This window comes from Tursiops truncatus, chromosome 13 (assembly GCF_011762595.2).
Source record: "Tursiops truncatus isolate mTurTru1 chromosome 13, mTurTru1.mat.Y, whole genome shotgun sequence".
In the NCBI taxonomy this organism is placed as follows: Eukaryota; Metazoa; Chordata; class Mammalia; order Artiodactyla; family Delphinidae; genus Tursiops; species Tursiops truncatus.
This window is the reverse complement of record NC_047046.1, coordinates 12,721,093-12,734,016: the sequence shown is the minus strand read 5'-3', so window position 1 is coordinate 12,734,016 and position 12,924 is coordinate 12,721,093. Positions and strand designations below refer to the sequence as shown.

Here is a 12,924-nt window from a genome sequence, read left to right as displayed (position 1 = left end):
TGCCACTGGTTTTTAAACTCTTCTGAGCAATACTGTCTTCCTTTCACACAAAATTTTACACAGCACCCGAATCTATTTTAAAAAGGAAAGACCAGAGGGGCCCAGACTGGAGTGAAGGCTATTTTCACTCAGATGGCCTCACAGTCCTGCACACCACACAAAGTCCCAGAGCTCTTCATACCCCTTACCTGAGAACTGCTTACTCTATGCCAATCTAATCTGTCTACATGATGTTCCATACAGAAAGTGGACACACTTTGTGCCTTTCCTGCCTTCTTGCAAGGTACCGGCTCCTCCACCTTTCTGTCTACTTTATTCCTCAAAAGAAGATCAAGATTGTTCCCATAGGCTCTACAGGATAGCCCAGAACAATACCCTTCTTTGAACTTGGAGTATTCTTTCTGTATCACTCATCTGGACCCTCAGGACAGCACCTTGCTTGATATTATTCAAGTTGGGGCATTTCTGTCTTCTCTGCATACCTAGTCCCACCCGTGAGAACAAGGTATGTGTTAGCCTCTGAACAGTCCTGAAGAAAACCCAGCAGATCACTTTTTTGTATTAGTTGTAGGCACTGAGTGTGCTTTGAGAAATGGGGGGGGGGGGTCATTTTATTATAATTACGCACTGTTTTGGATTATCTAAGCTACTGCTAGTTTCACATACCTCCAAAACAATCTCATTGACCTAAGGCAAAAGCCTTTTTTAACCTCCAACATAAAAAAATTTTTTAATTGCAATATTGCAAAATTGTGCTACAAACTCTTAGTTCCATTAAGTAGTACTGCTATGCTATTATTAACACAAAAATACAAACAACAGTTAGTATTTACTTCTTACAGAAAGAGGTTAATTTGATTAAACTTCTCTGCTCCTAAAATCTTTGGAATTTGGTGCCCCGGATGTCTGGAGCATGACTGCCTGGGGAAGAAAGCATGATTGAGAAAGCAAGAGGCTTTGACAACAGCTTAGTTAAGTCTTAGAGTAAGAAGGGCGTTCCCAGGGTCTCATTAATACTCAGCTAGTCTAACAGAGGGCTGCTTTGGCGAAGGCACACAAGGAAGAGTGCTTAAACACACAACAAAGCAACTGAGCCTTCTACAGTACTAAGCTGCCGAAAGGGCAGATTCCTCTCCTTACAGCTCTTCCATCTTACACTCCTTCAGCATTAAGACTCATCACAGCAGCACACAGTCGATCTCTGCTTTATAGTGAACTATTCAATTATAAACAGCGTGAGGACAGGGGCCATATCACTTCTGTCCATTGTTAAACCCCTTGCATCTAGCACAATGTATGGCATACAGCAGGCTCTTTTAAAAGGGGGGTGGGGGTGGGGGAATCTATGTATATGTATACATATATGCTGAGTATAATAAATGGATGGCAAGAACAAAGAAAAGCGTTTTCACACTCACCATCACCATGTCATATTGATTTTTTAGAATATGACCTGAAGATAGTTTTTAAATTACGTTAAATATAAGCTATCACATTAATAAATTTCCCTGCAAGGCAGGATTATACGTAGAATATTTAATATTATTTCTGACCAGATCTGAGCTTAATGTATAAACAGTTTTTAAGAATCTGAAGAAAATACGACTGCAATACAGTAGAATCTCCTTCTGCATTCTGGCAGCACATCAAAAAACCTGTCCCAACAGGCCTAATATTGCATGGTCAGCGAAGAGGAAAAGTGAAAGGAGTCTTCTACTTTGCTGCTTCTCTGAAAAGGGAATCACATTAGGCCATTAAGTAGTCAGATACATTATTTTATTGCTTGCAAAACCCTTGGGTAATAAAGAATGAGTACAAATTGCCACAGGCAGTTTTGGAGGAAAAAGAGAACTGTGCAAAACAATGACAGCTGCTCTATGCAGCACTGGACAACTGCAGTAAAGAAAACAGTGCATCAGCTGTAGTTTTTCTGCTCAAGTAGAGCACTCAGCCATGTGTGAGAAGGAGCTATATAAGCACGTAATTCTTCAGAATCTGGGTGTAAATGCATAAGGAAGAGAAAGGTGAGAGAAGAGGGAAATTTATTTTGTAAAAGCGATCACAAGTCAGATTCAGTCACACACATACATTTCCATTCTCTTCTAAATAAGACTACCATGGGCAGCCACCATGAAAAAAAGCACATGCCCCTGGGAAACACATACGTAAAAAGGTCAATACTCTTTATTGGGGGGAACATTAATATTTTCCCATGAAAATAATAAGACATAAAAATAAAGAAGGAGATTTCTTTAACGTGGTCTATGATCTAAGAAACCAACTTAATTTCTAGACAAAGAAAACCAATTTGTGTCACATCTTGTACAGGAAAATAGCAAGAATGAGTGATTTATTTTCATGGGATTCAGAGAATAAAACTGGACTCTTACCTTTAACCTTAAAAGATATTATAAAATATCAGATTTACTTCTAAAGACCACTGCTTTACTTTAACCTCTTTATTGTGCTATCTTAAAGTACTGTGTGAGATCTTCATTTTATACACTACTATACTGTTAAAGTTTTAGAAAAAATTATAAGAACCCTTCAATACTATGGTTATAAAAATATAAGAGCTTTACTTTTAAGTTCATATAGAATCTCATTACAAAATCATGTAAGAGTTTTATCTGTAACAAAAAACAGAAAACCCTTATTTATGAATTTTCAACTTTCAAATTTTCATTGTAAAGAAGAAAAATCTCTTGAGCAAAAGAATCAACTCTACCAGCTACCAACAGATGGCACAGGTGGTCACAAGCAGCCACTCCAATATCTGCTATCTCATCCTCTATAATTGGCAGGTTCATGTTTAATTTTATGGAGTTTTAATAAGATGACTGACCCTATCGTGTTTAACAAACAAAAAAGCAGGACAAAGAAAAAATGTATAGTCTACGTAAATAAAATCCGAGATCATTTTTAAAACTAAAAGTGATGAGAAAATGATGAACATCAGTGGAAATAACTGTGGAGGATACAAAGTGAGCCCTGCACTACTGGAAACAACAATAATCAACATGAGATAAGGTCAGGAATTCCCTGGCAGTCCAGTGGCTAGGACTCAGTGCTTTCACTGCCAGGAGGAGGAGGCTGGGGTTTGATCCCTGGTTGGGGAACTAAGATCTTGCAAGCCGCATGGCGTGGCCAAAACAAAACAAACAAACAAAACAAAACGAGACCTAAGGAGAAGGTGCAAGATGGGAAAACACAGTATGAAGAATAGCATCAGTGTTTGAAAGCTTTCTGGCCCAATACTACTAATTCAGGAGAATTTAGAGGATAAACAGAATTAAAATATTCAGAGAAAGAATTCAGTGAATGGGCTCAAGGCCAGATGAAATCTACACAACACTGAAATGGGTGCTACAACAATGTAGCTCTCTATGACACCTATGCTGATCATCCGATGGGAGTTTACCTGCCTCAACAATTCTAAAATGGTCCACTTCAGTATGCCTTGGGAAAAGACACTTGGGTAGCGCTTATATTGGCAAGAGCATTCCTGTAACACAGATGATGGGAAATCAGAAAATTCTAAGCAGGCGAGATAAAAGTAAAAACAAACCATTTTGACTACATACTCCTATCAGCTAAATAATAAATGAGCACACATCCCCCAATATGTGTCTATTTGTTTACATTCTAATTTTCTACACATAACTCTGTATTTCATTGACTCTAAGAAACAATAAATTGTAGATACTGTCATTTTATTAACCACTAAGGAATAAAAAACACTAATTAATTCTTACGTAAGAAATACCACAATTTGAGATGTTAAAATGCGGGGGGTGGGCGGGGGATACATCTTAGAGCCAATGAAATGTAGTATGTGGTTAACACTAATCTATTTGTAAGCTCTAAAACATCCACAAAGTTGGAATTTTAAATAGAAAGGAAAAAAGAAACAAAGTAACATTTTTATTTGTGCACTTTAACAGATTGTCTTTTGCACACAAGGTTGGAGATCCTTATCAGAATAGATGGATGAAAGAAGGAAACTGGTAGAAGATGATGTTAGATCTCAATAAATAAATGGTTACTGAATGAAGAAGTAGATGCTTTATCTCCTCTATTACGTTTATTACACATCACATGAACATGATCTGTGATGAACTCAACAAGAAAAAAGGAGGAAAAGCAGACAATAAATATTTCTCATAAATTACCACCCCTCTTAACTTCTTCATTAGAGTAAATGTAGAAGTAAAGAGCACAGATTTTAGAGCAGAACAACTCTGAATTTGTAGCATGACTATGCCACTCACTATGAAAAGCACCATGGATACTTCAGTGTTCTCACCTATAAAATGAAGGTAACAGTTCTTACATCACAGGATTAAAATGGGGGATCAAATGAGTAAGTGCACATAAAGCTTTTAGCAGATTCTCAGAACATAACAAGACTCAATAAATGGCAACACAGGGATCATACATGGGAATTAATTTCACATTTTAAATTACTTTAGATTACCTGAGGTGACAGGTGCAAAAATGATATTTGAAAGTATTTGACTTAAAATCAGTCTTATTCACCAAGACTATGTTTAGATGTCACTCTAACACAAATATTCATGGGAAGAATCCTTAAATCAAAACCCATTTTTATCTATAACCTTGAGGAAAGATCAAATAAGGGAACAGCACCAAAAATTACATACTGCCTTCTTTATTTGACATCAGGATCTGGGTGGTGGGGTGCTTTGTTAATCTAGCCCTGGGGAGGCCTCAGATGTATCTGACAGCTGACAATACTAATGGGACAGCAAAGTACACAGTCAACAACACAAAGCCAGAAGAATCTCCAAAAACAGCAGGGTTCATTTTAACAAGACACGGTCTTCTTAACAAGTGTCTTTAAAAGAAATACCAGTTTAAGTAAGAATTTATTGATAATCTGTTCTGTAAGAATGTATTCTATTGATTACCACTTTTCAAACACTAACATTTTTCGAATATAAACACTCCTGATACATGGTTTAGAATTTCCAAAATGGTCAACTGAAGAATTCTACCTGGGCATAAACCCAAGTGTGGGTGATGAAATATTGACAACGTTTGTGGTAAACAGGAATCACTGGCCTATAAGTTTGTTTCCTGACCCCTGCTGCCTCTGTTTATTTTATTGCCTTAGGATTGGCAATAGCTTTTCTCAAAATAAGGAATCTGAATTCTATGTACTACCTTGAACTGACTTGCCACATATGCTTTTCAGAATGTCAGTGTTTTGGATTTGAACTCTTAAATTACATTTTAAGGACACTCAGTCTGTGCTCTCTCTAGAACTGTTAGGATTCTAACCTGAAATAATACCGGTCTGTTACTGTTGTGCACAACCATATGCTAGCACTGGCATCACCTTTTATGTACTCATGGTGGCCCACATTAAAAAAGCATGTTTCCAAGATACAAAAATCGAAAGAGAAATAAAATTAAAAAAACATAGGGCTTCCCTGGTGGCGCGGTGGTTGGGAGTCCACCTGCCGATGCAGGGGACGCGGGTTCGTGCCCCGGTCTGGGAAGTTCCCACGTGCCACGGAGCGGCTGGGCCCGTGAGCCATGGCCGCTGAGCCTGTGCGTCCGGAGCCTCTGCTCCACAACGGGAGAGGCCACAGCAGTGAGAGGCCCGCGTACCGAAAAAAAAAAAAAAAATCGAATGGGGGAAAAAAGGCAGGGCCCCAATTTGAGGTCCACCACAAGAGAGCTCTGGTTGTAACATGGGAAATAACCTGGGCACAAGGCCAAGGTACTCAAAAGAATGCAACATTGATATCATGACCTAGTCCATGAGAATGATAAAGGTGCTGCTTCCAAAAGTGACTGAGAAAAACTCAAGGGCCAAGGAATACGGAGGTTCTAGCTCATTTGAAGATTTAACATCTTCTCCCTGCAACAGCTCATAAAGTAGATGCTTCTTATCAGCCAGAAACTTAGTGGTACAAATGGATAATAATAACAAAGCGATCCTAAACAGCCCTGTTAAAGCCAATACTTGGAACTAAGACTTGTTAGCCAAACTCATTCCTCATTTAAAACAATCCTAGCTTTAGTCTTTTTCCCTAAAAGATGATGCCTACCCTAGCTTCCTTCACTCTTCAAGTCCTGATGAGTCTTTTCAACTGGCCTGGGTTCCCCATCTCCAACCAGCAGGTGTACTGCCTGGTCTAGTGGTAAAACCCTGCCTGACCCACATTCTTGCCTAGGCTACCCAGTCTCAACACACGCCTATCAGAACCCACCAAAGTCAAGGGCACTGAGGTATGAGCAGAGTTATGGGAGCAGAAGGTATGAAGACAGGCTCAAAGCCCAGCCCCCTTTAACTTGCTGGCTGTCCGACTTTGAGTAGGTTACTTAACCTTACTGCACCTTACGTTTTACATCCATAAACTGAGGATAATTATTACCTAATAGGATTAATATCAGGATTAAATCTTTGAAAAAATGCTTAGAAGAGTAGTACACAGTACTACTTTAATCAATAAATGTTAAGATATTATTTCATTTATATTTTATATGAACAAAAGGCTTACTGCAAAAAAACACTGCAAGAGTATTATTTGTTCCTTATTTAACCAGCTTTACAAAAGAAATAAAAACTAGTTAATGTCAATTATATCTCAATAAAACTGGAAAAATTTAAAGAAATAAAAACTATAACAGGATTAGTCATTAATTCATCTATCCACATATCATCCACTGACTTACTGAAATCCTACACAAAAGACTGGGCCCTGTGCTTAACACATTAGTCATCAGTCAAGTGTCAAGTATCAGTCAAGCAGGGGTGGGCAGAGAGAAGAGGGGGACTTCATGGCCACAAAAAATAATTGTAAGAATCCATCCCCTCTTGCCATTTTTGGTTCACAGCCTTCACAGAATCAGTGTCAGGTATTATTTTGTCCCACACCTTCATTTTACAGATAAAGAAACTGGTATTTAGAAAGAAGATTTGTACAGAACCTTTATCATTATTAATAAGTTATTTTATATGTATGTAAGCATCATGTACATTTGGTATTCTTGATTACTTAGAAGCACATGTTAGATTTTATTAAGAAACCTCAATAGTGAAAATATAAATCCATATTTGAACAAATATTTTTGCATAGCTATTGGAAATTAAGGGAGATCCCAGTTTTTGGCTAAATATAAATAATATAACTAGAAACATCAACGAAAAAGAGTTTTTTCCATAATACCATTTGTCAGAAATGGTATTACTAGGTGAAAGAATGACATGAATTTTACAGTTCTCATTTTGTGGTACCATATCACTATTTAGAAAGACTGGATTTATTGACATTTTTTTGAAGAGTAACAATAAATGAGTAGGCTACCCTTCAATATCACCAGCCTTGGTTTTGTCCATTTTATTTATTTTTGCTTCTTTAATACATGTGAATGGGTACCTCCCATCTGTTTCCATCTTCATTTGTTTTAAGAAATAGGATGGATGAACAAAACACTTTTCTTGTAAAGTTTGTTAAAAAGATTATTGTAAAGACTGAGACTGAGGGACTCCCTAGTGATGCAGTGGTTAAGAATCCACCTGCCAATGCAGGGGACATGGGTTCAAGACCTGGTCTGCGAAGATCCCACATGCCGCAGGGCAACTAAGCCCGTGCACCACAACTACTGAAGCCTGCGCGCCACAACTACTGAAGCCCGCGTGCCTAGAGCCCATGCTCCACAAGAGAAGCCGCCGCAATAAGCCCATGCACCGCAACAAAGAGTAGCCCCCACTAGCCACAACTAGAGAAAGCCCACACGCAGCAACAAAGACCCAACACAGCCAAAAAAAAAAAAAAAAAAAAAGGCTAAAACTGAGCCTTTGCTTCATAAATAATGGCTGTTTTTATTTATCAACCATTTGCACAGAGGAGAATGGTCTAATTAAGGTTTTCAGTTTTAGTATTTTCTGGGTATTATACTTTATATATTTCTCGTGATCAGACCGTTGCTTTTCTTTTTTTAGTATTGCTGGTTTTGAAGTACTTTTTGAAAAAATTTTAATGAAACCACCAAAATACAGATAAATTACTATTGCTTCAATAGGGTTTTCTTAAAGCTTTATTTTGAAGTACAGCCAAGATAAATAAACTTTTCTGGTGTATGGTGTTTTTTGGGGGTTTTTTTTGTTTTTTTTTTTTTTTTGCGGTACGTGGGCCTCTCACTGTTGTGGCCTCTCCCGTTGCGGAACACAGGCTCCGGACACGCAGGCTCAGCAGCCATGGCTCACGGGCCCAGCCGCTCCGCGGCATGTGGGATCCTCCCAGACCGGGGCACGAACGTGTCCCCTGCATCGGCAGGCGGACTCTCAACCACTGCACCACCAGGGAAGCCCTGGTGTATGTATTTTTAAATGAGGATGTTTCATTCCACGTTTGACTTCAACGTATATATCCTGAATTATCATTTTCAGGTTTTTTCCATATTAACACATACTTTTCTCAGTTTATTATAATGTTCCTTTTCCCAATAATTTTATTTCACCCAAACAGGTATTTGTTATATTCATATACAGTTGATTCTATTCTAAACTATGTATCCTGCGTAACTTTTTTTTCGGGGGGGGGGGGGGTTGCTGGGTTTTAAGATCATAAAATTTAAACAACTTGTACTTTTTTAATGTCTTAGAAACGGGTGATACAATCCCACATATGTCCTTTTTACCCATTAGAATCATGCCTGATTTTTTTTATGCATACTTGACTATAATTATGCCAAGTTTTATATAGCATAAGCATCAATCACTTTTGACATGATGCATTAAGGGATAGACTAGATAAAATAACTGCCAGGGGACATGTCCAAATGCAAGGGCTATTATAAGATAGGCACTTATAATCCCAACACACATTTTTGGACAGCCCAGAATTAAATCTCAGATCCACATCACTAGCTGTGTGACCTTAAACAAATCCCATAATCTCTCGTCTGTAAAATAATCATCTCTCTCTTAAAGTTATTATGAGGATTACATGAATGTTCATTTGACTAATAAACATTAAATATGTCAGGCACTCTTCTAAGTACTTTGTAAATATTAACTCATTTAATTCTCATAACAATCCGATGACATACGGAGAACAATTACCGTTCTTTTACAGATAAACTGAAAAAAGAGGTTAAGTAACTTTTACTTGCCTAAGGTCACACCATTAGTAACTGGGAAAGCTAGGGTTTGAATCCAGGCAGTCTGACCTCAAAGTCCACGCTCTTAAGCACCACACTTAAGTGTCTCTCAAAATACTGAAAAGCACTTGCCTGGCACCCAGCATAATGATAACAATGATGATAAAGCACACAGTGCCCAGCCTAGCATAGAAACATACAGTCCTCCAGAGGCCCAAAGATGGCTGGGGGCCCCAATGTTGATCAAGATGACATATAAAATATACAAGTACTTCTAGATTAAAATTACACAGTACAGAAATCTCTAAAAATACAAATTAATAATACTGCTTTAAGAATTTAAAAAGAAATCACTAATGAACTATACTATAAAACACTCTCCCACTGAGAGCCTGGTTTTTCTCTTAACATTGTTAAATGAATCTTAAAAATAACTAGCAGTTGATATTTTGGTACTATCGACATTTAGCACTCAATTTCAATTATAAGCTAGAGGCACTAATTTTTAAAAGGAAGTGCTCAAGTGTATTTATTACTATAAAGGTTCAGAAGAAAATTAAATGTATTATTTTATGTTTACTTTTTAAAAATACCAGCATTATTTGTTCTGATTAATAATGTAATATATGTTCATGACAGAAAACTAAGAAATACAGGGGGTTTGGGAGAAGAAAACAAGAATCACCAGTAATTCAATATCATCGTGTACAGTTTGAGATATTTAATTTTCAGATGATGACAGCTGCTTTCTTTCAATTCTGAAAACAGATGAAATTTCATGAACTAAAGTAATTATTGTCAAGGTGCTTCAAAAAGAAATGTTCTTCAATTAAGTGAGAAACATTAGCTCCACTTACTATCGTTTTAAATAATGAATGTTTTCTCCACTCTTTATGCTTAATATAAACTAAGTTCAGTCAACAGACATGATTGACTGAATCCGACTAAAATGTTTTTTAAAACAATTTAAACAAATTTTGATAAAATCAGTCACATGTTTAGAAACTGATTACTAATTAATGACAAACACTGGAATTAAAATTAATTCTCTTCCACAGTACAGATAAGGCCAAATCACTCAGTTGGTATCGCTTAAGCATAACATGTTTTAGCTTGGTTCCAGATATGCTAACAAATTGGAAGAGAAAAGTAACTTTTCTTCTTCTAAATGGAGTACCCTATGAAAAAGAACTTTCAGGCAAAACCAGTACTATTTAGATGAATACCTATTCAAAAGGCATTTACCCTTTCAGTATATTAACATCAATAGTCCTCAGAGGCCAACCTTCAAATTCCAACAAAGGGCAAGGAAAATAGTGTTAAAAAGTATTCAAGTAAATCGCCCTTCTCCTCCTGCACCTGTACCCTGATAGTCTTATGGAATCTTTCTGGGTTTTCTACCATAATAAAGGCTTATTTGATATGATTTTATCTTACTCTTAATTTACAGGACAGATAAGACTCTTTATGTACCTTCCAATTTTCCAAACTAGTAACCATTAAGACTTAATGCTTAAAATAATTCTTTTTAGTATCTTTTTTTGTCATTTTAAATCCATTAATTTAATTTTAACTTAAATTAAATAAATTAATTTAATTTTAAATCCATTAATTTGAGTCACCTCAAATAAATCAGGTTAGTAAAGGCACTCCAATACTGTGGTAATTCAGTATTCACATCAGTTTTGGGAAGCGACTCCTTACACTTCAGGAAATTAAACTTGTAAAAGCTTTCAGTTTCTATATCTTATTTGATTTAATGTTAATCAAGCTAGCACTGATTTTTAATATATGTTCAAACAGGTTTTTAAGCAAGTTGTTGATCTGCTATTTGAAGAATAAGTAGGCTTGCCATTCTGCCAGATACTCTTGTTAATGACCCTTTATGCCCTGTCTTTAACCACACTGTTTAAACACAAGGAATATTTTTGTTATATTTCATATACAGTGACAAAACAAAGCAAGAATTCTTTCGATGAATGAATTTTATAAAACCATAGAGTTCCCTTAAACTTCACAGATGTTTATGTACCCATGGCTGACTGCACACTATAGTATGTCAAGGTAACTGGTAGATGCATTCCTGCCAAATCTTGGCCAATAAACATTATTTTACACAGGCCCTTAAAACTACTATCCCGCTTAACACTACACTACCACCAGGACCACCACTTAAATTCCAACCAGCTTGCTGCCCCAAACTTCATACTCCAATTTCCAGCCATACTCCCCCCCACCCCCGTATGAGGGGGACTATTGGGTAATAAATCAGCTCACTAAAGTATGCAGGACAGAGTTGTAATCTGATCTGAAATGTATGGAACCTGGTTCCATTTTGCAACTTTACATAATTTTTAAATTTCCCTTTAGCTGAAGGAAAAGGATTAACAGGAAACCTGGCACTTGAGTGTACCAAACACTGCACAGGGCACAGGTAGATTCTTGTCTTGCTGGGAAAGGTAGTCAGGACTAGCCACCCAACACAATAGCTTTTGAGTCTGGAGAAAAACAGCTTGATATTCTGAGGACAGAATGAAACTAAAATTAAAATCATAGACATTTACTGTGGAAAAGTCCTTAAAATGATCTGGTCCAACCCCCTCATTTTCTTAACGAACTGTAGTGAAAAATTAGTTTAAATTATTTCAATCCAAATATTCAAGTATCTGCTGTGTGCTGGGTATTAGTTTATGGATTAGATTTTTAAAAGAGACTTCTTGAGTACACACATGAAACACGCCTGTTTATGATATACAGTTCACTTTTAAGCCTATAAGATGAGTTAAGAGGCAGTACGGATTAGTGGGAAGAACAAAAATCTGGAAACACTTACCGGAATTAAATACTGTGGAGCTCTACGCAAATCACTTAACCTCTTATTTTAAAAGCTAAGGGGACTTTCTTACCTCACAGGTCCTTCCAACTCCAGTAACATAACAAATCGGATTCTTTTATTAAAAAGCAGCACTGAGTAGTTTGAAAGTCCACACTTGGAAGCTAGGAAATTGGATTAAGATGGAAAATGTTTAATTTTCCTTAATTTTATGGTAGATTAAAGAAAAATTACAGAGATACAATATTAGAGTCTTCTGAATAAAATTCTGAAAGAATACATAAAAGACCATTCATAGGGACTAACTCGTGCAAGTCTGGGAGCAAAAGAGGTGAAGAGGGAGGTTTTTGTTGCCTTCGAAACTACCTAACTTTTTCAAGGGCATGTATTACTTTTATAATTTTTTTAAACCTCCAATTTTTAAAAAACTTATGAGCACTTAAATCATAGAAGGCAATGTAACGTAGCAGAAAGTACAATGAACTACAGAAGGGGAGAAAAGATTACTAGTCTGCCTCTCTAGCTCTGTGACCTTGGGAAGTATATTTGAGTTACAACATTCTAGCTTTCTTATGAAAACAAGAATGAGACTACTCAGTGTGGTAACTATCCCGCTGGACTCAATTTTATATTAAATGGTCTTAGGTTACTTTTCTCTCATTTAGTCATTAAGTGCATCCATCAAACACTGAAAGAGCAGCAGGAACTAAACAAAAGTAAGATAGCGTAAAAATTAATTTCCCTATAATAAAAATAATTAACAGCCAAAAACAATCTAACAGAGTTCTGGAAATGTTTAATTTGCTGAAGAAAAATAAGGGATAAAAGATAAACTTGGTGAAAATCCAAAATCTATTACTGAGAAAAGTAAATAAATATATACTCAGACCTTGACCTGAATGTTTTATTAGAATGCTTTCCAAACATATGTCAGTAAATTAATTAAATTAAAA

At 36.6% G+C, this 12,924-nt stretch overlaps 1 protein-coding gene across 6 annotated transcripts in view; it reads right to left on the bottom strand.

Annotated features, from left to right (window-relative positions):
- Positions 1-12,924, bottom strand: part of MED13L (mediator complex subunit 13L) — a 296,141-nt gene that overhangs the window by 93,406 nt on the left and 189,811 nt on the right. Inside the window, exon 3 of one of the 6 annotated variants that reach the window (XM_019950187.1) lies at positions 12,045-12,135. The exons of the other annotated variants lie outside the window; for them this stretch is intronic. Within the exon in view, the coding sequence (XP_019805746.1) occupies positions 12,045-12,135 (91 nt within the window). The remainder of the gene's footprint in view (positions 1-12,044; positions 12,136-12,924) is intronic. 6 annotated transcript variants of the gene reach the window in all.